At 41.0% G+C, this 25,000-nt stretch overlaps 1 protein-coding gene across 1 annotated transcript in view; it reads right to left on the bottom strand.

Annotated features, from left to right (window-relative positions):
- Positions 1-25,000, bottom strand: part of si:dkey-215k6.1 (transmembrane protein 132D) — a 248,767-nt gene that overhangs the window by 139,981 nt on the left and 83,786 nt on the right. Inside the window, exon 3 of the mRNA XM_037531922.1 lies at positions 23,417-23,557. Coding sequence (XP_037387819.1) covers positions 23,417-23,557 — 141 coding nt within the window. The remainder of the gene's footprint in view (positions 1-23,416; positions 23,558-25,000) is intronic.

Raw genomic sequence — 25,000 nt, 5'->3', positions numbered from 1 at the left:
CAGCTGAAATCCTGAATCAGACAAGAACAGAAAACATTTCACTTTCAGAGCTACAGCAGCGTCTCCACAGTTCCCAAACACTCACAACTATATACACACACACACACACACACACACACACACACACATAATTTTGTAACAATAACTGTGTGCAACCCAACAGCGTCCTGTGGGCAGCATCCTGTGTCTACTGATGAAGGACTAGAGGATGACCAACACAGACTGTGCAGCAGCAGATGAGCTGTAGTCTCTGACTTTACATCTACAAGGTGGACCGACAAGGTAGGAGTGTCTAATAGAGTGGACAGTGAGTGGACACAGCGTTTAAAAACTCCAGCAGCACTGCTGTGTCTGATCCACTCAGACCAGCACAACACACACTAACACACCACCACCACCCCTATAGTACCTGCTCTGTGGGGGTCCATGGGGGTCCTGACCACTGAAGAACAGTGTAACAGAGTATCAGAGAAACAGATGGACTACAGTCTGTAACTGTAGAACTACAGAGGGGAACTATACGGTCAGTGGAGCTGATAAAGTGGACAGTGAGTGTAGAAACGAGGAGGTGGACTTCATTTTATGACTGACTGGTGTAATTATATGAATATTTACAGCATTGTGTGAAACCCAGGTCCCCCGTCCAGGGAATCGGACCCAGGTCCCCCGGCCAGGGAATCGAACCCAGGCCCTCCTCTCTGTGAGGTGACAGCGCTACCCACCACACCACCGTGCCGCCCCCTAGAATAAAGTCATATTCATAATTCAAATCAACATAACAACTATAAAAAGTAGCAAGAATTTCTTGGGTCCATATTTTTCTTGGACACCTTCACAGCCGCCACAGAGACTCGTTAATATCATCAATTACATCATGAGCTCAATTTACTGAGCACTGATTGGTCAAACCAGGAGCTGCTTTTTAACTACATATAATACTGGACTTCCTCCAGGAGAGGCTTGGAGATGGGGAAACACACACACTGACATCCAGAACATCACTAGTTATTATTTATATTAAATCATTATTAATTAATATTCTATACATTTTGTTTATTCAAATATTAACACTTTTCTCAGCAAACAAACACAAATAAATAGATTTTGAAAATGTGTCTTGGGTGCCTGAGACTTTCTCACAGTACTGTAAATAAATATAGTTACCTCAGATGAACAACGTGGCCACTGGGCTCTTTATGCTATCAGCAGATTTTCTAATATTAATAGCGTTTTCTTTTGGAAACACAGCTCAACGTTTCACACACACACACACACACACACACACACACACACACACACACACGCTGTGAGGCTCTGGTCCAGATCTCCTTCAGAGGGAACATGTTGCCTAACAGAGTTAGACGGATCAGCAGCAGACGCTTTAGGAAAATGACTCATCACTGCTAACAGCACGCTACGTTACGTGTGTGTGTTCAGTGATCTGAAGGCCAACGTTTTCAGTCTGGAGCTGAAAAGCTCAAACCCAGCGCAGAGTTCAGTGGGGTACACAGGCTGGAGTACGGCTGGATTTCACATCATCCTTACTGTCGCATCTAAACCTCCTCACTGCGTTTTAATTACTAATGGACCAATAGAAACGACTAGGAACTAAACCTCATTACACTGACACACCTGAGAAGTCAGGAAGGCTTTGTTCCCTTGTCTGTAAACACGAGCATTCCGGAGACACTGGGGTTGGTCCCGACTGCGGCGATGCGTGTGGTGGGTTTAACAGGGGTGGGCGAGCAGTGGGGAACATACTGAATGCCTCACCTACTGCACGAAAACTCTTCTCCTCTGTAATTCTACTACAGTCCAGAACGAAGAGTGAGCTCTGCACAGTTCTACAGCCTTCAGACAGTCTGAATGACTGTAGCCGCTGCGCCTTGATCAGTGATCCCTGCATGTACAAAACAACTTGAAATATCTACACAGCACAGGATTACATCACCACAAAGCTTCGTAATTACAGTTTCTATAGTTACATTACACATTTGTGGTTGTGCTACACCAGTTTCCATTGTTAAACCCATTTCCAGCATTACACTACACCCGTTTCTATTGTTACACCCATTTCCAGCATTACGCTACACCCGTTTCCACCGTTACACACATTCCCAGCATTACACTACACCCGTTTCCACTGTTACACACATTCCCAGCGTTACGCTACACCCGTTTCCATTGTTAAACCCATTTCCAGCATTACACTACACCCGTTTCCATTGTTAAACCCATTTCCAGCATTACACTACACCCGTTTCTATTGTTACACCCATTTCCAGCATTACGCTACACCCGTTTCCACTGTTACACACATTCCCAGCATTACGCTACACTGTTTCCACTGTTACACCCATTTCCAGCATTACGCTACACCCGTTTCCACTGTTACACACATTCCCAGCGTTACGCTACACCCGTTTCCATTGTTAAACCCATTTCCAGCATTACACTACACCCGTTTCTATTGTTACACCCATTTCCAGCATTACGCTACACCCGTTTCCACTGTTACACCCATTCCCAGCATTACGCTACACTGTTTCCACTGTTACACCCATTTCCAGCATTACGCTACACCCATTTCTATTGTTACACCCATTTCCAGCATTACGCTACACCCGTTTCCACTGTTACACACATTCCCAGCGTTACGCTACACCCGTTTCCATTGTTAAACCCATTTCCAGCATTACACTACACCCGTTTCCATTGTTAAACCCATTTCCAGCATTACGCTACACCCGTTTCCATTGTTAAACCCATTTCCAGCATTACACTACACCCGTTTCTATTGTTACACCCATTTCCAGCATTACGCTACACTGTTTCCACTGTTACACCCATTTCCAGCATTACGCTACACTGTTTCCACTGTTACACCCATTTCCAGCATTACGCTACACCCGTTTCCATTGTTAAACCTATTTCCAGTGTTACGCTACACCCGTTTCCATTGTTAAACCCATTTCCAGTGTTACGCTACACCAGTTTCCATTGTTAAACCCATTTCCAGCATTACGCTACACCCGTTTCCATTGTTAAACCCATTTCCAGTGTTACGCTACACCAGTTTCCATTGTTAAACCCATTTCCAGCATTACGCTACACCCGTTTCCACTGTTACAAACATTCCAGCATTATGCTACACCCGTTTCCATCGTTAAACCCATTTCCAGTGTTACGCTACACCCGTTTCTATTGTTACACCCATTTCCAGTGTTACGCTACACCAGTTTCCATTGTTAAACCCATTTCCAGCATTACGCTACACCCGTTTCCATTGTTAAACCCATTTCCAGTGTTACGCTACACCAGTTTCCATTGTTAAACCCATTTCCAGCATTACGCTACACCCGTTTCCACTGTTACAAACATTCCAGCATTATGCTACACCCGTTTCCATCGTTAAACCCATTTCCAGTGTTACGCTACACCAGTTTCCATTGTTAAACCCATTTCCAGTGTTACGCTACACCCATTTCCATCGTTAAACCCATTTCCAACGTTACGCTACACCCGTTTCCATTGTGAGACCCATTTCCAGCATTACGCTACACCCGTTTCCATGGTTATGAGTGTCTGAAGGTTACACTGTAGGCATTACCACGGTCAGGATGTACTTCTTTTTATTTTCCACCTATTTTTTATGGTTATGCTACAATTATTAATTATATTAATAACAACATATAACAATTAATTCTACTATAACTATTAATTCTAAATTTCCATCCATATTTCCAATTCACTTATTTCTATGGTTACACTAAGCCGCAGTATTGGACTTCTGCTACACCCATTTCCATGATTACAATGTCACATCCACTTCCACGATGATGCCGAATCCAAGGTCATTCACCTCACAGTGCTCGAAAAATCCGAAACAGTTCAAACTTCATTCTGTCGCATATTTTTACTGTAATAGAGCAGAAGCACACACACACACACACTCACTCACACACACACACACACACTCAGAGTGTCAGAAGGTCCGTGTGAGATTTAGCTCGTTGGAGTTCAGCCGTGGATGAAGAGCGGAACGTGAGCGCAGCGTTAGCATTAGCTTAGCGCCGTTTAGCCTCTGTCATAACAGAAAGAGTTTGGGGGGAATTAGGCGAGCGTGATGATGCGCTTCAGAAGATTTCAGCTGAGCGCTCCGAGCTCAGAGTGTGTGTGTGTGTGTGTGTGTGTGTGTGTGTGTGTGTGTGTTCCAGAGTTCTTTGCCTTCAGAGACGATGTGTAAGGAACGAAAAATAAACCTTGGCACAATAGCACACACACAAACGCGCACACACACACACACACACACACACACATACACACGCATACACACAGACACACACGCCTACACACACACACATACACACACACACACACACACACACACACACACACGCATACACACACATACACATACACACACATACACACACCCACACACATATACACACACACGCACACACACACGCATATACACACATACACACGCATACACACACACTCACACACATACACACGCACACACATACGCACACACACACATGCATACACACACACACGCGCACACACACACACTACCGAGGACCTGCGGCCTAGACTGATGAACGCAGCTTAATTGACAGTGACGATATAGAAACTCCAGTATACAGCATGTTAAACTCAACAGAAGTTTAATTAAAGCTAATTAAGGAACTTAGACCACTTAATTGAGGTAATATTAAAGACAAGGACCATGAAACTGACGAGTAGAAGATTCCGATGCCTGAAGATTCTGAGGAGGAATGCATTGTCCATTGACCAGAACTCCAGTCTAAGTTTCAGTATAAAGAGTCAAAGCTGTTATTTTCCTTCATGCAGTGTAGCTCAAAGACGTGTAGCGGCCCATTCTGCTAACAAAGAATTTACAGCAGCCACTGTTGTGATGCCGCAGATGGCTTTAGCAGTAATGTTTACCATTTAAAAATAATACTTACTCATAATAATAATATAGCTTTTAAAATAATACTTACTCATAATAATAATATAGCTTTTAAAATAACACTTGCTCATAATAATAATATAGCTTTAAAAAATAATACTTACTCATATTAATAATATAGCTTTAAAAAATAATACTTACTCATATTAATAATATAGCTTTTAAAAATAATACTCATAATAATAATATAGCTTTTAAAATAACACTTGCTCGTAATAATAATATAGCTTTTAAAAATAATACTTACTCATAATAATAATATAGCTTTTAAAATAACACTTGCTCGTAATAATATAGCTTTTAAAAATAATACTCATAATAATAATATAGCTTTTAAAAATAATACTCATAATAATAATATAGCTTTTAAAAATAATACTTACTCGTAATAATAATATAGCTTTTAAAAATAATACTTACTCATAATAATAATACACCTTTTAAAAATAACACTTGCTCGTAATAATAATATAGCTTTTAAAAATAATACTTACTCATAATAATAATATAGCTTTTAAAAATAATACTTACTCATAATAATAATATACCTTTTAAAATAACACTTGCTCGTAATAATAATATAGCTTTTAAAAATAATACTCATAATAATAATACACCTTTTAAAAATAATACTTACTCATAATAATAAAATAGCTTTTAAAATAATACTTGCTCGTAATACTTTGTCGCCCCCCTCTGGCTTAAATGGACACAATCCTAGAAACGCAGAACATCTAACTGCCAAAATACGTGAAATAATCAGTGTTTATTAAAAATTCGGCTCTTCAGGCCAAGACGAATAAAAAAGAGGGTTCTTCAAGGGTTCTCTAGAGCAAGAGTTCGATATAGAACCATGAACTCAAGGTGCCATTCGCATGCTTTGTGAAATGGTTCTTCAGATTGATGGAAAATGTGCTGTATACGGTCCTACTCAGCACTAAATAGGCTTCAGCTGTAGTTACAGTGGCCAGCTTGAAACTTGGAGCTATTTTCAAAAAGGTTCTATAGAGAACCATATTCAACACATTCTCCACCAACCTGAAGAACCATTTCACCATGCAGAGAACTTTTTAATATCTATGCTAATAATAAAACCTTATTCTCTGCTCATTTTGCTTGTGTTATTGTTTGCCATCCAGTGTCAACCAGAGGAGGGTGGGTTCTCCTTTCGAGTCTTGGTTCCTCTCAGTGTTTCTTCCTCTTGTTCTCAGGGAGTTTTTCCTTGCCACTGTCACCCCTGGCGACGCTCATGGGGGCTCGGACCCGGATTTTTCTGTAAAGCTGCTTTGTGACAACACCTGTTTCACCTGTGAAAAGTGCCGTATAAATAAACGGTGACTTGACTTCGACTCAGCATGCAATAATGGGTTCGGGGTTCTATACAGAACCACTGAAGAACCCTTGAGGAGCCATCCTTTTTAAGAGTTAAGCAGTGAAACTGTTGAATTGAGTATTTTATTATCAGAGTATTTTATTATCAGAGTATTTTATTATCAGTAATTTTAAGAAATGAAATGGCTGTAATTTTACAGATTTTGACCCTTCTTGAGAAAACATGCTGTTAATTAACGGGTTTAGTTTCACGCCCCGTTTTTATTTTTATAGATCTGTTTGCGCTGCAGTTCAGCTGAGGCAGCTCCACAACAGGCATACACTGTTTTATGGATAACAGAATTATCATCATTATAAATATCACGTTTTATTTTGCACTTTGGGTTATGAAGGGCCAGTTCGGGTCCAGGGTCGGACACAATACCAGGCTTTATTTGGGTTCAGGCCAGAATTTCATGCCCAACAATAGCTCTAACACACACACACACACACACACACACACACACACACATCAGTAGTGCTTGTTCAATAAAGACTGCAGACACACTTTTGCCCAAAAGGCACTTTCACACCGTTATATATAAACAGCACATGACAAAAATACAACACACTCAGCTCCGTGTCTATTTACAGCGCTGTGTGCCTGACGGTATAAGACTGTGTGTTCAAATGCGTAAACCCTCCTTATTGTGTGTGTGTGTGTGTGTGTGTGTGTCTGTTTACGACTCCCCCTGTGTGATATATTCCTGATTTAACCTGCACTTAATAAACTGACTTTACTCCAGACATTCGCTGCACAATTCCTGCCCATCCACCGGGTGAAATAAGAACAAACTATACTAGTATAATGTGCAGGTGGGCGATATGATGATTAGTGGTGCAACAGTTCAAAAAATTCAGTAACACTTCATTAAGTGATACTTTATTAATCCCACAAATGGGGAAATTCCACTTCCACATTTAACCCGTCCGTGCAGTGAAACACCACATACACACTAGTGAGCACACACACTAGGGGGCAGTGAGCACACTTGCCCGGAGCGGTGGGCAGCCCTATCCATGGCGCCCGGGGAGCAGTTGGGGGTTAGGGGTCTTGCTCAAGGACACCTCAGTCATGGACTCTCAGCACTGGGGATCGAACCGGCGACCTTCCGGTCACAGGGCCGGTTCCCTGACCTCCAGCCCACGCCTGCCCCCAAATTATTCATCTTCCATTTAGCTCACGTTCAATTAAATAGCATTAAATTCACCGTCACTTTACTCATAATCACCATAATACCAACCATACTAGTGTTGAGGATCAGGTTTACCAGATCATTTATTAATAATTTAATAATTTACTAATAATAATCATATACTGTCACCATTCAAATGAAGTGGAACCCAAAATCCTAGTTCGATTCATTTCAACTTGCTCCGTGTTTTGATGCAGTGATAATGATTATTTTAAATAACATTTAAATATTTAAGCACAACATTTCAATTAGAAGCATTAAACAGTGCAACAGATCATATTCTATAAGGTGACCACTTTTTTTTAATGAAATTCCAGCTTGGTGGTCAGTTTATCATTAAAATATGAAATAAAAAAGAGGGTCAGTTTCAATTTAATGTACATTTTAGAAATAAAGTCAATAAGTAAAAAGGGCCTGAACAGTCACTAAGTCTAGTGGCTCAGGCAGGAAGGAGGCAGAGATACGTTTACCACAACAGATCCAGCGCTTGTATGAGCCCATAATTCATATTCAACAGTGTTAAACAGTGTCTGAGTGGGCGGCGGCCTGAGGCGGCAGAATGTAACTGCTGCACCATTTAAGGTGAAACCCGGAAAATTCAAATGAAGGCTGGCGAATACAAAACCATCTTCAGCTTTGTGTCATTTAGGCCGTCAAAATATTTTTATTTATCTGATTTTTTACTAATTTTATGTAATTTTCATTATTTTTTATTTATTTGTTATTTTATCCATTATTATTCATTTGTTTATATTTGTTTATTAGTTTTTTTTACTTTGTTTTGATTTTATTAACTTTCACATTTTTTGTATGTTTTCATTTCAGTTTTATTATTTTTTTATTATTAATGTTTCACTTTTTTATACTTCCCTGATCTGAGTCTTCATTTATTAAATTACCTTTATCATCTGATAAGTTCTTACACATCGTCAGCCCCTCGCTCTGCATTAACTCAGCGACGCTGTAAAGGAGGGGCGTCCTCAATGTTCTCCGAGACTAAACGATGGTTGATTGATTGATTGATTGATGTAGAGCTCCACCTGTCGTGGGCTGGAGGTTAGGGAACCAGCCTTGAGCAAGACACCTAACCCCCAACTGCTCCCCGGGCGCTGCGGATAGGGCTGCCCACCACTCCGGGCAAGTGCGCTCACTGCCCCCTAGTGTGTGTGTGCTCACTAGTGTGTGTGTGGTGTGTCACTGCCCGGATGGGTTAAATGCGGGGGTGAAATGTCCCCGTTGTGGGACTAATAAGGGTCAGTTAATCTTAAATTTGCACTACAGTGTGACATTTTGACAACGCTGCACAATTCGCCAGAACACTGGCACATTTCTGTTGCCTAACATTATTGTGATTCATATCAATGAAGGGAGGTCATCTGCATCATTATGGTTCAGTTACGATCCCTGACTGAAGGGACTGAGATGGAGCCTTGAGGGAACCGCCCCAGAGACGAGAGGGAAACTGCCCCACCGATACAAACACACATCTTCTAAGCCGCTTCTCCTTCTGGGTCGCAGGGGGTGCTGCAGTCCATCCCAGCTGCCATCAGGTGAAGGGCAGGACACACCCTGGACAGGTCGCCAGCCCACCGCAGGGCGCCCAGTGACCGTTCAGTAAATGTATTTCTGAGAGTAACTCCTGGCTTTAAGCCCGTCTGATCATCAATATCAATAAGAACTCATCCAGATATTCACATTTTCTTTCAGGCAGTCAACCCCCCCCCAACGTCCACACCACAGATCTTCTTTAAATAAAGACAGATTTTTTGGTTGGTGAGTAGGAGGAACCATCTGTATGCATTATTGATCAATCTGCCCGTTTTCATCAGCAGATTCTGCCAAAAAAATCACCACTTGGGAATCAAACATATTACAGCACAGCCCCCACAGTCAGAGAGAGAGAGAGAGAGAGAGAGAGAGAGAGAGAGAGAGAGAGAGAGAGAGAGAGAGAGAGAGAGAGAGAGAGAGAGAGGGAGAGAGAGAGAGAGAGAAAAGAGAGAGAGGGAGGGAGAGAGAGAGAGAGAGAGAGAAAAGAGAGAGAGGGAGGGAGAGAGAGAGAGAGAGAGAGAGAAAAGAGAGAGAGGGAGGGAGAGAGAGAGAGAGAGAGAGAAAAGAGAGAGAGGGAGGGAGAGAGAGAGAGAGAGACAAAGAGAGAGAGGGAGGGAGAGAGAGAGAGAGAGAGAAAAGAGAGAGAGGGAGGGAGAGAGAGAGAGAGAGAGAGAGAGAGAGAGAGAGAGGGAGAGAAAAGAGAGAGAGAGAGAAAAGAGAGATAGAGAGAGGTATAGAGAGGGAGAAATGCCCAAATACAACATACAGCCCTGCAAATGTTACTTATACTGTCAAAATAGGCTCAAAGTTTCCTATAAAAGCACAAATCGATCAATTGTTACTGTGACGTTGACCAATCGCAGGTCCAGATGAGTTTCTATTTGTGTTCTGATGAATCAAGGGATTCAAATAATCCAACAGTAATATATTATTTTATTAGCAGGTCTTTGATCTTTATCTTTAACCACGTAACTTTATTTATTCCCTAACCAGCCTTTTGTCCATATTGTGCAGCTCTACTTCCAGATAAACTCGGCTTGCTTCTGGTCAATTATAAATCCCTGGAACTAGAAAGCAGCTAATTACGGTGTTCATTATGAATTATTCAATAGCTACTATTAATTAAAGTATCTGCTATAAATTATTCAGTATCTAATATTAATTATTCAGTATCTACTATGAATTACTGAGTAAACACTATGAATTCTAAAATATGAAATGAATTATTCTACTATGAATTATTCAGTGTGTATTACAAATTATTCAGTACCTAGAATTAATTATTCTGAATCTATTATGAGTTAGTAAGTAATTACTACAAACTATTTAATGTCTACAATTAATTACTTGGTATTATCTATGAATTATTCAGTGACTACTATGAATTATTAAGTAAACACTATGAATTATAGAATATCATCAAATAGTCAGTATTTGCTATGAATTATTCAGTAGTTATTATGAATTAATCAGTATATGCTACTAATAAGTATCTAATATGGATTACTCAGCATCTACTATAAATTATTAAGCAACCACTATGAATTGTTAAATATTATAAAGCAGTCAGTAACTGCTACAAATTACTCAGTATCTACTATGAATTATAGCCATTAACTATAATGAATTAGTATCTATTATGAATTGCTCAGTATCGACTACAAATTACTAAGTACTATGAATTATTCAGTTTCTACTAAGAATTATTATGTTTCTTTGTCAGTATTTAGTAGTCATCCATTACTATGAATTACAATTAATGAACTACTATGAAATGCTATAAATTATTCAGTAGCAACTACTAAATATCTACTATGAATTATTCAGTATTACTATAACCTGCTCACCATCTACTATTAATTGGTGAGTAATGCATCTGTATCTACTATAAATTATTTAGTATCTACTATTGTTTAGTCAGTAACTGCTATGAATTATTTGGGATCTTTGTATTATATAGAAACATATAATTAAACACATAATAATACATGATATAGAATTATTATGGATTATTTGGACAATACTGTGAATTGGTTTGAGCTGTGTGTGACTGTGCCTCTGATAAAGAGCGGGTTTAGAGAATCAGGAGCGATGCCCTGTATCATAAACACACACACACACACACACACACACACACACACACACACACCGAGGCGGTGTTTAGATGGAGATAAAGTGTGTAAATGGCCTGGCTGTCAGTAAACATGCTTTATTGACTGCGTCCCATTAACCTCATTCACTCTGAGTGAACGGATAACACAGCCTGCAGCGCACACACACACACACGCGCACACACACACACACACACACACGCGCACACACAAAATCAAATACAACACCCTACTGAACATTTAAAACTCTGTATGTGTTCCAGTCAGAAATACAGCACTCATCACTATCAGTGACAGAGACACACAAGCAGAGAGAGAGAGAGAGAGAGAGAGAGAGAGAGAGAGAGAGAGAGGGAAAAGAAAATGAAAAAGGATCAAAGAGACTGAATGAGGAAAAAAAAGGCATGAAGAAATACAGGATCAAAGCAAGCAAGAAAGGAAAGAAAAAAGTGACGTGAAACAGAATCAAAGAAAAAAGATAAAAAGAAGAATGGAAACAAGACGAAAGAAAGAAAGAAAGAAAGAAAGAAAGAAAGAAAGAAAGAAAGAAAGAAAGAAAGAAAGAAAGAAAGAAAGAAAGAAAATTAAGTTTTAAAAGTATCAGTAAGGAAAGAATGAAGTGAAACAGGGCAGGCAGCCTCTTCTTTTTCTCTATGGCCTTCTCCTCTGTATTTGTCTCTCCTGATCTCTCTTCCTTTTCTCTCTTTTTCTCTCCTCTGTTCTTCCTCTTTTCTCATCTCATCCCTTCCTGTCTGCTCCTCATTTCTCCTCCACTCTTCCATTCTGTTCTGTGGTTCTGCAGGTTTGGGCTTTTCTCTGAGTGTGGCAGTGGCAGCAAAATCAATACACTCCTCTCTCTCTCACACACACACACACACACACTGCCTTCACCTGCTGAGTCTGAATGTGTTTGAGTGTGTGTAGACTTGACTCAAGCTCCATTGTCACATACAAAGTCTGCATCTCACAGCCAAGTAAAACTTACTGCCACGATCTGAAAACCCCTGCTTGCGGCCTAGTCAAACTCTGCTGTCACATACAAAGTCCTCATCTCATGGCCTAGTCAAACTCTGCTGTCATATATAAAGTCTTCATTTTGTGGCCTAGTCAAATTTCACTGTTTCGTACAAAGTCTTCATCTTATGGCCCAGTCAGCCTCCATTGTCACATAGAAAGTCTTCATCTCATGGCCTAGTCAAACTCCCCTGTCACACACAAAGTCCTCATCTCATGGCCTAGTCAAACTCCCCTGTCACACACAAAGTCCTCATCTCATGGCCTAGTCAAACTCCACTGTCACACACAAAGTCCTCATCTCATGGCCTAGTCAAACTCCACTGTCACACACAAAGTCCTCATCTCATGGCCTAGTCAAACTCCCCTGTCACACACAAAGTCCTCATCTCATGGCCTAGTCAAACTCCCCTGTCACACACAAAGTCCTCATCTTATGGCCTAGTCAAACTCCACTGTCACACACAAAGTCTTAATCTCATGGCCTAGTCAAACTCCACTGTCACACACAAAGTCCTCATCTTATGGCCTAGTCAAACTCCCCTGTCACACACAAAGTCTTAATCTCATGGCCTAGTCAAACTCCCCTGTCACACACAAAGTCTTAATCTCATGGCCTAGTCAAACTCCCCTGTCACACACAAAGGCAGCCTCGTCTTTTTCTCTATGGCCTTCTCCTCTGTATTTGTCTCTCCTGATCTCTCTTCCTTTTCTCTCTTTTTCTCTCCTCTGTTCTTCCTCTTTTCTCATCTCATCCCTTCCTGTCTGCTCCTCATTTCTCCTCCACTCTTCCATTCTGTTCTGTGGTTCTGCAGGTTTGGGCTTTTCTCTGAGTGTGGCAGTGGCAGCAAAATCAATACACTCCTCTCTCTCTCACACACACACACACACACACTGCCTTCACCTGCTGAGTCTGAATGTGTTTGAGTGTGTGTAGACTTGACTCAAGCTCCATTGTCACATACAAAGTCTGCATCTCACAGCCAAGTAAAACTTACTGCCACGATCTGAAAACCCCTGCTTGCGGCCTAGTCAAACTCTGCTGTCACATACAAAGTCCTCATCTCATGGCCTAGTCAAACTCTGCTGTCATATATAAAGTCTTCATTTTGTGGCCTAGTCAAATTTCACTGTTTCGTACAAAGTCTTCATCTTATGGCCCAGTCAGCCTCCATTGTCACATAGAAAGTCTTCATCTCATGGCCTAGTCAAACTCCCCTGTCACACACAAAGTCCTCATCTCATGGCCTAGTCAAACTCCCCTGTCACACACAAAGTCCTCATCTCATGGCCTAGTCAAACTCCACTGTCACACACAAAGTCTTAATCTCATGGCCTAGTCAAACTCCACTGTCACACACAAAGTCCTCATCTCATGGCCTAGTCAAACTCCCCTGTCACACACAAAGTCCTCATCTCATGGCCTAGTCAAACTCCCCTGTCACACACAAAGTCCTCATCTCATGGCCTAGTCAAACTCCCCTGTCACACACAAAGTCCTCATCTCATGGCCTAGTCAAACTCCACTGTCACACACAAAGTCTTAATCTCATGGCCTAGTCAAACTCCACTGTCACACACAAAGTCCTCATCTCATGGCCTAGTCAAACTCCCCTGTCACACACAAAGTCCTCATCTTATGGCCTAGTCAAACTCCCCTGTCACACACAAAGTCCTCATCTTATGGCCTAGTCAAACTCCACTGTCACACACAAAGTCTTAATCTCATGGCCTAGTCAAACTCCACTGTCACACACAAAGTCCTCATCTTATGGCCTAGTCAAACTCCCCTGTCACACACAAAGTCTTAATCTCATGGCCTAGTCAAACTCCCCTGTCACACACAAAGTCTTAATCTCATGGCCTAGTCAAACTCCCCTGTCACACACAAAGTCTTAATCTCATGGCCTAGTCAAACTCCACTGTCACACACAAAGTCTTCATCTTATGGCCTAGTCAAACTCCCCTGTCACACACAAAGTCCTCATCTTATGGCCTAGTCAAACTCCCCTGTCACACACAAAGTCTTAATCTCATGGCCTAGTCAAACTCCACTGTCACACACAAAGTCCTCATCTCATGGCCTAGTCAAACTCCCCTGTCACACACAAAGTCCTCATCTCATGGCCTAGTCAAACTCCCCTGTCACACACAAAGTCCTCATCTTATGGCCTAGTCAAACTCCCCTGTCACACACAAAGTCCTCATCTTATGGCCTAGTCAAACTCCCCTGTCACACACAAAGTCCTCATCTTATGGCCTAGTCAAACTCCCCTGTCACACACAAAGTCTTAATCTCATGGCCTAGTCAAACTCCACTGTCACACACAAAGTCCTCATCTCATGGCCTAGTCAAACTCCCCTGTCACACACAAAGTCCTCATCTCATGGCCTAGTCAAACTCCCCTGTCACACACAAAGTCCTCATCTTATGGCCTAGTCAAACTCCCCTGTCACACACAAAGTCCTCATCTTATGGCCTAGTCAAACTCCACTGTCACACACAAAGTCTTAATCTCATGGCCTAGTCAAACTCCACTGTCACACACAAAGTCTTCATCTTATGGCCTAGTCAAACTCCCCTGTCACACACAAAGTCTTAATCTCATGGCCTAGTCAAACTCCCCTGTCACACACAAAGTCTTAATCTCATGGCCTAGTCAAACTCCACTGTCACACACAAAGTCTTCATCTTATGGCCTAGTCAAACTCCCCTGTCACACACAAAGTCCTCATCTCATGGCCTAGTCAAACTCCCCTGTCACACACAAAGTCCTCATCTCATGGCCTAGTTAAAAAACTAGTCAAAGAGTAACTACACACTTAAAAAAGATTGTTCTTCAAAGGCTTTAGTAAAGGCAATGGTTCTATTTAGAACCATAAGACCTATATAGAACCACTTCATGTTTTGCATGAACCTTTTTGAAAGTGGTTCTAAATAGCACCAAAAAGGATTCTTCTATTGTATACAAGCTTGGCATCATAATAAAAGCAGGATCTATATAAAACCATATACAACACATTTTCCTTCAACTATTTCTATATATACACATCTATAGAACGATTTTACCATTCAGTCATGAAATGCTTCCATATATATATGTATATATATATATATATCATGATTCAAAAAGAGCCTCTAAGTAAAAACGTAATTGTTTTAACAGATCAAATTAAGAGTCAGACCACAAGCTGGTCATTTCACGCATCATTATCAAAAAATGTATCTACCTCTGCTGAGCTTACAAACTTCCATGCTATTTTTACAGGTTTTATTAAATATTTGTCATTTTTATCAAGCTTTTCTGATATAAATACACATAAAAATGCACATGTGGAAGTTTAGCTATATGAATGTTGAATAAGAGACTAGCCTCAAGTTAGCCAGTAGAGGGCGCTTTTACGGGACCTCGGAATAAATAAATAAAATCACATCTCAACTCTCTCCCTCTCTTTATTTTCCTCCTCTCTTCATCTTCCCTCTCTCTATTTCTCCTGACAGCTCTGTCTTCACCACAGCCTCTGCATCAGGAGCAGCACTAAAGCGGAGGAAGCAATTTTCCCGCCGCTGTATAAAAACCACACCAGGACATGCGGTGGGCAATTACGGCCGATGCTGACAGCTTTAGGGCAACGGCCTCATTGTAAATTTTCCACTCCACGTGTCACCGGGGACTTTCTACACACTACAGATCTCAGGATATACCGGCATAAATCCCAGGAAACCTGTGACCTTTCTGCTCCTCCGGAGCTCCCTAAGGTTTGATGGGGACTTTTGGGAAAAAACCTCAGCTCCTTGGTTCTTCCCAAAGGAGCAAGAGCTAATTTGAGCTGGAGGAGAGCAGCATGGATAATCAAAGGTTCTACGAAGAAAGCGTGAGACACTAATGAGATAAGGAGAGGCAGGTAAGGTGAGCCAGTAACCAAGAGGTTGTGGGTTGCAACCCCAGGACTGACTAGGTGTTTCTATTTGTGTCTTCACACAAAGCACTTATCCTCCAGCTGCACTGCTTGTGATGTCACGATGCTCCTATACTGGATACATTTAGGCAAATTTTAGGTTCTTTAAAGAACCTTTAAAAGATGGCTATTTAAAGGACCTTTGTTGTCAATTAAACTTTTTAAAGAACCTCTACATAATGTACTAGTTACATATCAATAAAAAAAATCTTAGAACTGTATGTCAAAGTTGAGAACCATTTAATAGCTGGAATTTTTAAGACTGCACCCACTTAAAAAATCGATGGCCCTTCATGGGTTCCTTAGTAAGGCATTGGTTTTATTTAGAACAATGACTTCTATATAAAACCAAACAACTTAACCATACTTAAATGTTTCTATGCACAGTGAAATGATCTCAGATTGATGTAGTTGCATTGTTTATGGTTCTGTACAGCACAAAAAAGGGTTCTTCCATTGTTCTGATGTCAAGCTTATGTACAACAGAAGAACCCTTTTATAAAACCATATACAACACATTCTCCTTCAGTCTGAAGAATCGTTTCACCATGCAAAGAATCATTTAATCATACAACTAAGACAAAATCACTGCCTTCAATAAAGAACCCTTAAAGAATCATCTATTTTAAGTGTGTAGGATTAGGGCTGTTTCTTGCCAACTCAAGGTCGCATGTGTAAATGAATAAATCAAACTAATTATGCAAATGCCTTATCAATACTCTCTCCACAAATGTTTTCCTTTGTACTGACTGTTGAGAGGTTGAACAGGATTTACAGAACACTGGCAAAAATGCCTAATGAGAAACTGTAGAACAGACTCGGTTTATATCACAATACCTACATTTAGAGTCGGTTATTCATTCAGTCTAATGAGAAACTGTAGAACAGACTCGGTTTATATCACAATACCTACATTTAGAGTCGGTTATTCATTCAGTCTAATGAGAAACTGTAGAACGGACTCGGTTTATATCACAATACCTACATTTAGAGTCGGTTATTCATTCAGCCTAATGAGAAACTGTAGAACGGACTCGGTTTATATCACAATACCTACATTTAGAGCCGGTTATTCATTCAGTCTAATGAGAAACTGTAGAACAGACTCGGTTTATATCACAATACCTACATTTAGAGTCGGTTATTCATTCAGTCTAATGAGAAACTGTAGAACAGACTCGGTTTATATCACAATACCTACATTTAGAGTCGGTTATTCATTCAGTCTAATGAGAAACTGTAGAACGGACTCGGTTTATATCACAATACCTACATTTAGAGTCGGTTATTCATTCAGCCTAATGAGAAATTGTAGAACGGACTCGGTTTATATCACAATACCTACATTTAGATTCGGTTATTCATTCAGTCTAATGAGAAACTGTAGAACGGACTCGGTTTATATCACAATACCTACATTTAGAGTCGGTTATTCATTCAGCCTAATGAGAAACTGTAGAACGGACTCGGTTTATATCACAATACCTACATTTAGAGTCGGTTATTCATTCAGTCTAATGAGAAACTGTAGAACGGACTCGGTTTATATCACAATACCTACATTTAGAGTCGGTTATTCATTCAGTCTAATGAGAAACTGTAGAACGGACTCGGTTTATATCACAATACCTACATTTAGAGCCGGTTATTCATTCAGCCTAATGAGAAACTGTAGAACGGACTCGGTTTATATCACAATACCTACATTTAGAGCCGGTTATTCATTCAGCCTAATGAGAAACTGTAGAACGGACTCGGTTTATATCACAATACCTACATTTAGAGCCGGTTATTCATTCAGCCTAATGAGAAACTGTAGAACGGACTCGGTTTATATCACAATACCTACATTTAGAGTCGGTTATTCATTCAGTCTAACGAGAAACTGTAGAACAGACTCGGTTTATATCACAATACCTACATTTAGAGTCGGTTATTCATTCAGTCTACTGGGAAACTGTAGAACGGACTCGGTTTATATCACAATACCTACATTTAGAGCCGGTTATTCATTCAGCCTAATGAGAAACTGTAGAACGGACTCGGTTTATATCACAATACCTACATTTAGAGTCGGTTACTCATTAAGCCTAACGAGAAACTGTAGAACGGACTCGGTTTATATCACAATACCTACATTTAGAGTCGGTTATTCATTCAGCCTAATGAGAAACTGTAGAACGGACTCGGTTTATATCACAATACCTACATTTAGAGTCGGTTATTCATTCAGTCTAATGAGAAACTGTAGAACGGACTCGGTTTATATCACAATACCTACATTTAGAGTCGGTTATTCATTCAGCCTAATGAGAAACTGTAGAACGGACTCGGTTTATATCACAATACCTACATTTAGAGTCGGTTATTCATTCAGCCTAATGAGAAACTGTAGAACGGACTCGGTTTATATCACAATACCTACATTTAGAGTCGGTTATTCATTCAGCCTAACGAGAAACTGTAGAACGGACTCGGTTTATATCACAATACCTACATTTAGAGCCGGTTATTCATTCAGTCTAACGAGAAACTGTAGAACGGACTCGGTTTATATCACAATACCTACATTTAGAGTCGGTTATTCATTCAGTCTAATGAGAAACTGTAGAACGGACTCGGTTTATATCACAATACCTACATTTAGAGTCGGTTATTCATTCAGCCTAATGAGAAACTGTAGAACGGACTCGGTTTATATCACAATACCTACATTTAGAGCCGGTTATTCATTCAGCCTAACGAGAAACTGTAGAACAGACTCGGTTTATATCACAATACCTACATTTAGAGTCGGTTATTCATTCAGCCTAATGAGAAACTGTAGAACGGACTCGGTTTATATCACAATACCTACATTTAGAGTCGGTTATTCATTCAGCCTAATGAGAAACTGTAGAACGGACTCGGTTTATATCACAATACCTACATTTAGAGTCGGTTATTCATTCAGCCTAATGAGACACTGTAGAACAGACTCGGTTTATATCACAATACCTACATTTAGAGTCGGTTATTCATTCAGTCTAATGAGAAACTGTAGAACGGACTCGGTTTATATCACAATACCTACATTTAGAGTCGGTTATTCATTCAGCCTAATGAGAAACTGTAGAACAGACTCGGTTTATATCACAATACCTACATTTAGAGTCGGTTATTCATTCAGTCTAATGAGAAACTGTAGAACGGACTCGGTTTATATCACAATACCTACATTTAGAGTCGGTTATTCATTCAGCCTAATGAGAAACTGTAGAACGGACTCGGTTTATATCACAATACCTACATTTAGAGCCGGTTATTCATTCAGCCTAATGAGAAACTGTAGAACGGACTCGGTTTATATCACAATACCTACATTTAGAGTCAGTTATTCATTCAGTCTAATGAGAAACTGTAGAACAGACTCGGATTATATCACAATACCTACATTTAGAGTCGGTTATTCATTCAGTCTAATGAGAAACTGTAGAACGGACTCGGTTTATATCACAATACCTACATTTAGAGTCGGTTATTCATTCAGCCTGATGAGAAACTGTAGAACAGACTCGGTTTATATCACAATACCTACATTTAGAGTCAGTTATTCATTCAGTCTAATGAGAAACTGTAGAACAGACTCGGTTTATATCACAATACCTACATTTAGAGTCGGTTATTCATTCAGTCTAATGAGAAACTGTAGAACAGACTCGGTTTATATCACAATACCTACATTTAGAGTCGGTTATTCATTCAGCCTAATGAGAAACTGTAGAACGGACTCGGTTTATATCACAATACCTACATTTAGAGTCAGTTATTCATTCAGCCTAATGAGAAACTGTAGAACAGACTCGGTTTATATCACAATACCTACATTTAGAGTCGGTTATTCATTCAGCCTAATGAGAAACTGTAGAACGGACTCGGTTTATATCACAATACCTACATTTAGAGTCGGTTATTCCTTCAGCCTAATGAGAAACTGTAGAACGGACTCGGTTTATATCACAATACCTACATTTAGAGCCGGTTATTCATTTCATTTCAAACTGTTAGGGTGAAACAGTTGATTTGGAAAGGTTTTCTTTTACCATCACAAGTTTTCAGTGTTAACTGGCTGAATGTGTTGTAAAAGCTCCACAGTGCTAAAATTATAGCTAGAACCCGTTTAAGTATAATTTATTAAGCTGCTGAAGTACATATCTAGTTACTATTCAATGACAAACTCGATTACAAAAAAAAGTTGGGGCACTGTGTGAAATTCCAATAAAAACAGAAAGCAGTGAGTCGTGTTTGACCTGTACTACAACGAAAACAATATAAAAACAACACATGACGTTTTCCCTCAAGAACTTCGTTTTTTTGTAAATACCTGCTCATTCCTACTTTGACGCTGCAACACCTTCCAAAACAGTTGGTGCAGGATCAGGTTTACCCCTGTGTTACCTCGCCTTTCCCGTTAATGGCACTTAATCATTTGGGGACTGACGACACAAAACTGACCCCGTTTTGAAGACTAAACATCTTCCTACTCTTCCGTTAAAAGGTCTTCAGCTGTGCAACCATACAAACCATCTTTGTTGTACTTTGCACGTTTTCAAGGGGATTTTAATTCTGGACCACAGGCCAATCAGTCCAGCACCCTGACTCTCCGTTTACACCGCCTTGCTGCTTGGCATGTCATGTTGAAATAAACATGGACAAACCTGAAAAAGACGTCATCTAAAAAACAGCACGCTGCTCCCAAATGTGTTCAGTGTTAATGGTGCTTTCATAGATGTGCAAGTTACCCACTAGTACCCCATCACACCATGACAGACGCTGGATTTAGAACTTTAAGCTGGTAACAATCTGGTCTTTCTTTGGCCCGGAGAACACAACGTCCATTATTTCCATACACAATCTCAAGCCCAGAGAAGTCGGCAGCATTTCTGGACATCACTGCTATGCGACTTCCACTGTGCAGAGTACAAACTTAACCTGCATCTGCAATGGACTGAATTTATTAAAGTGTTCCCGAGCCCATGTGGCGATCTCCACCACAGCAACACGTTAGCTCTTAATGCAGTCTGATTAAACGTATCATGTTAAACGTATCAATTAAAAATCGTGAAAGAATGATTCAGCGATTAACCTCAGTATCAGCGCATCTTTACTCTGGAAAGCTTTTCTCGAGCTTCAGAGAAAGTAGCTGTGTGCACTGGGATCAATGGATCAATCGTAAGGCTCTTAAGACTGATTAAAACTCACTCAGGTGGAGTTCCTTTCACACTCAGCAGCACGAGAGATGCTCCTCTCCACTGAAAGGCTTGAGAGGAAGAGCAGAAGGAGATTTTGGCAACCAGCAGAGACATTTCAGGCCCATAATGTGCATCTCTGTCAATAAACTCTTTCGATTCAGTTCACTTCAACAGATACTGTCTCAAAGCTGCTTTCCTTAAATGTGTGTACCAAGGAACCAAGACTCAAAAGGAGAACCTCTGTAAGTGCATGAGGACAAACCACTGAAAGGAACCAAGACGCAAAAGGAGAACCTCTGTAAGTGCATGATGACAAACCACTGAAAGGAACCAAGACGCAAAAGGAGAACCTCTGTAAGTGCATGAGGACAAACTACTGAGAGGAACCAGGACTCAAAAGGAGAACCTCTGTGAGTGCATGAGGACAAGCCACTGAAAGGAACCAGAACTCAAAAGGAGAACCTCTGTAAGGGCATAAGGGTGAACTACTGAGTGGAACCAAGACTCAAAAGGAGAAACTTCCTAAAAGCATGAAGAAGAACCACTGAGTGGAACCAAGGCTTGCGTCCCAAACATAAATAATGTGTAAAGAAAATATGCAACAAAAAAAAAGTGCTTTCATTAGTGCAGTTTGTGAAATGTAGAAGTCTGTGGTTTGGAACAAATTTTAAGACTACAAAGGAGAAACTCCAAGAACCACTGAGAGGAACCAAGACCCAAAAGGAGAACCTCCTTAAGGGCATTAGGAAGAAGTTCATCAGCACTCACCTTTTCAGCAGCCAGTTGCACCAGCTGAACGCAAGTTTGATCGTAAGTTGGTCTGTAAAGTCGGTCTTAAATCTCACGTCGAGAGTAGTTCAGTCGCACCACAGACACTTACGATACATCTTACTAGTCGAGCGTAAAGTGGTCGTAGATCAAAACACTGTACGTCATTTTTGCTCTGCAGCCAATCGGTAGCGCCACCCGACATAAACAGGAGACATTACACGCAGAGAAACCACTCACCTTTCTGTCTTTTCATGCCACATTTACTTCTCATAAGGCGTGTCAGTCATATTAGCTATAATTCAAAAAGAGAAGGTGTTTCATAATAAAGTCGTGTCCTCAAAGCGTCTGTTTCTCATACGTGTGTTTATTCTGTTCTGCTGCTAGAACTGTTCCGATGATCAAACTGGGTTCTTGTGCACAATATTTTAACAGCACTTTATCAAAGAACCGCCCGTAACGTCAGTGAAGCTGCGGCTAATGTAATCGCTATGCGAATCTGCTGAGTAAGAAAAAGTTGACGTTAGCTATGTTAGTTACATTTTAAGAATAATCAGCTTTATTTTATAATAATAATGTCAGCGTCACACAACCTGAGCACTACTGTAGCTGCTCTTGTTGCTCTGCAGGCAGTCGTCCTTAAACAGTGTCGTCAACCAGGTGTTGGAAACGACCCTGTAGAAAAATGCGAAGTAGGACTCAGGGCTCTCTTACAAATCTGCAGCTAAGAGGTCTGAGATGTTTTCTATCTCTGATCAACGAAAACGGTGTATCTATCCCACAGAACTGGTTGCCGACGCAAACCGAGATGTATTTCATATTAGGGTATGTTTTCCTGTCGATCAAATCAACCAGCCGTTTTGACTGATTTCTTACGGCACAACTTACGACTATTTTAAGTTAGAACTTAAAGCTACGTTGAAACTTTTACTTGGTGCAGGTGGTTAAATTCTAGTATCTCGTAAATCTGACTGTAGGGGCAGGTTACATTCAAATCAGGCCAAGATCAAACTTACTTATCGAACTCCAGACAAGTGAATCATCACTTAAACAAAACCTGATCTTCATACGAAGGATGACGCTGATGATCATGAAGCTGAGAGATGAGTAGCTATTTTTCGATAAGGGGTGCTTTATTAAACAATGACAACATCCAAATGTTTAACAGAGGCAAAGCGTTCCCACAACGTCTGACCAACCAGAATAAGCAGGAAATGATGTAGTAAAAGGACTGACCTTTCGTTGGCCAAGCTGGACTTCCTCTGGCAGAACATGGAAAGGGAAGAGGAGCCTGGAGACACTTCTTGTTTGATTTCCCACAGTGCTGGAGTGCTGGGCTTCACCATCACGAAGTTAATGCCTTCACCGTACTGAGCCCTGAGGACAGAACACAAACACAGTGAGCTTACAAACCCAGAACAAGACATAACTGACCACTAGGGGCGCCACTCAGCACTAGACCACCAGGGGCGCCACTCAGCACTAGACCACCAGGGGCGCCACTCAGCACTAGACCAGTAGGGGCGCCACTCAGCACTAGACCACTAGGGCAGCATTAGACCACTAGGGGCGCCACTCAACACTAGACCACTAGGGCAGCACTAGACCAGTAGAGGCACCACTCAGCACTAGACCACTAGGGCAGCACTAGACCAGTAGAGGCACCACTCAGCATTAGAACACTAGGGCAGCACTAGACCAGTAGAGGCACCACTCAGCACTAGAACACTAGGGCAGCACTAGACCAGTAGAGGCACCACTCAGCACTAGACCACTAGGGCAGCACTAGACCAGTAGAGGCACCACTCAGCACTAGACCACTAGGGCAGCACTAGACCAGTAGAGGCACCACTCAGCACTAGAACACTAGGGCAGCACTAGACCAGTAGAGGCACCACTCAGCACTAGAACACTAGGGCAGCACTAGACCAGTAGAGGCACCACTCAGCACTAGACCACTAGGGCAGCACTAGACCAGTAGAGGCACCACTCAACTCTAGACCACTAGGGGCACCACTCAGCACTAGACTACTTGGGGCACCACTCAGCACTAGACCACTAGGGACGCCACTCTGGGAGATGGTCATGTTATTGACATGGTAACGTCTACACTAAGTGGTTCTCTATGCATGCATGCAAGTTTGGATCTGATTACTTGTAGTGAGCATGTAAACAGAGATTTTCATCAGAGGTTGTTGAGTAGAGTGAATAAACACCTCAGTCTTCATCTATAAGTGAAATGAATTAAATCAGATCGGCGAAAATCTTTGCATGTAAACGCAGACACTGTTAGCGTATGTGGACGCATCACTGGCTGTGCGTATGTGCAAAGATACTGGCTGATCTGATTGAATACATTCTGATTATATAGTAAGACTGAGGTGTTTATGCTCACTCTACTCAACAATTTAATCTCAGTTTACATGCTCACTACAAGTAATCAGATCCAAACTTGCATGTATAGAGAATCGCTTAGTGTAGACGTTACCATGACAACCAGCATCACGTGAGGTCCAGTCAGAGTGAGATGAGCAGCAGTGAGCAGTGATTGTGTTTTTAACTGCTTTAAAATGACGTCAGACTCAGGAAAACGTCCTTCACACGTCCTTATTAAAGAAGGCCGAGAGGAAGACGTCGTGCTCTGAGACGCATAAGCTGGACGTCCGTCCCACCGCCGTCTTTTAAAGATCAGAGCATGAACTTCGTCTCCTCTGCAGACCAGTTTCTGCTCCGCCGTGTTGAACGGGATAAACTCTCACTGTGACGCGACGCTCATGCAGAACGGACTGAAACTTTCCGATAGGGAATGTAATCGGATAC

Source organism: Pygocentrus nattereri, chromosome 20 (assembly GCF_015220715.1).
Source record: "Pygocentrus nattereri isolate fPygNat1 chromosome 20, fPygNat1.pri, whole genome shotgun sequence".
NCBI classification, from domain to species: domain Eukaryota; kingdom Metazoa; phylum Chordata; class Actinopteri; order Characiformes; family Serrasalmidae; genus Pygocentrus; species Pygocentrus nattereri.
Note: the sequence above shows the minus strand (reverse complement) of the source record. Positions and strands in the feature narration are given on the sequence as shown.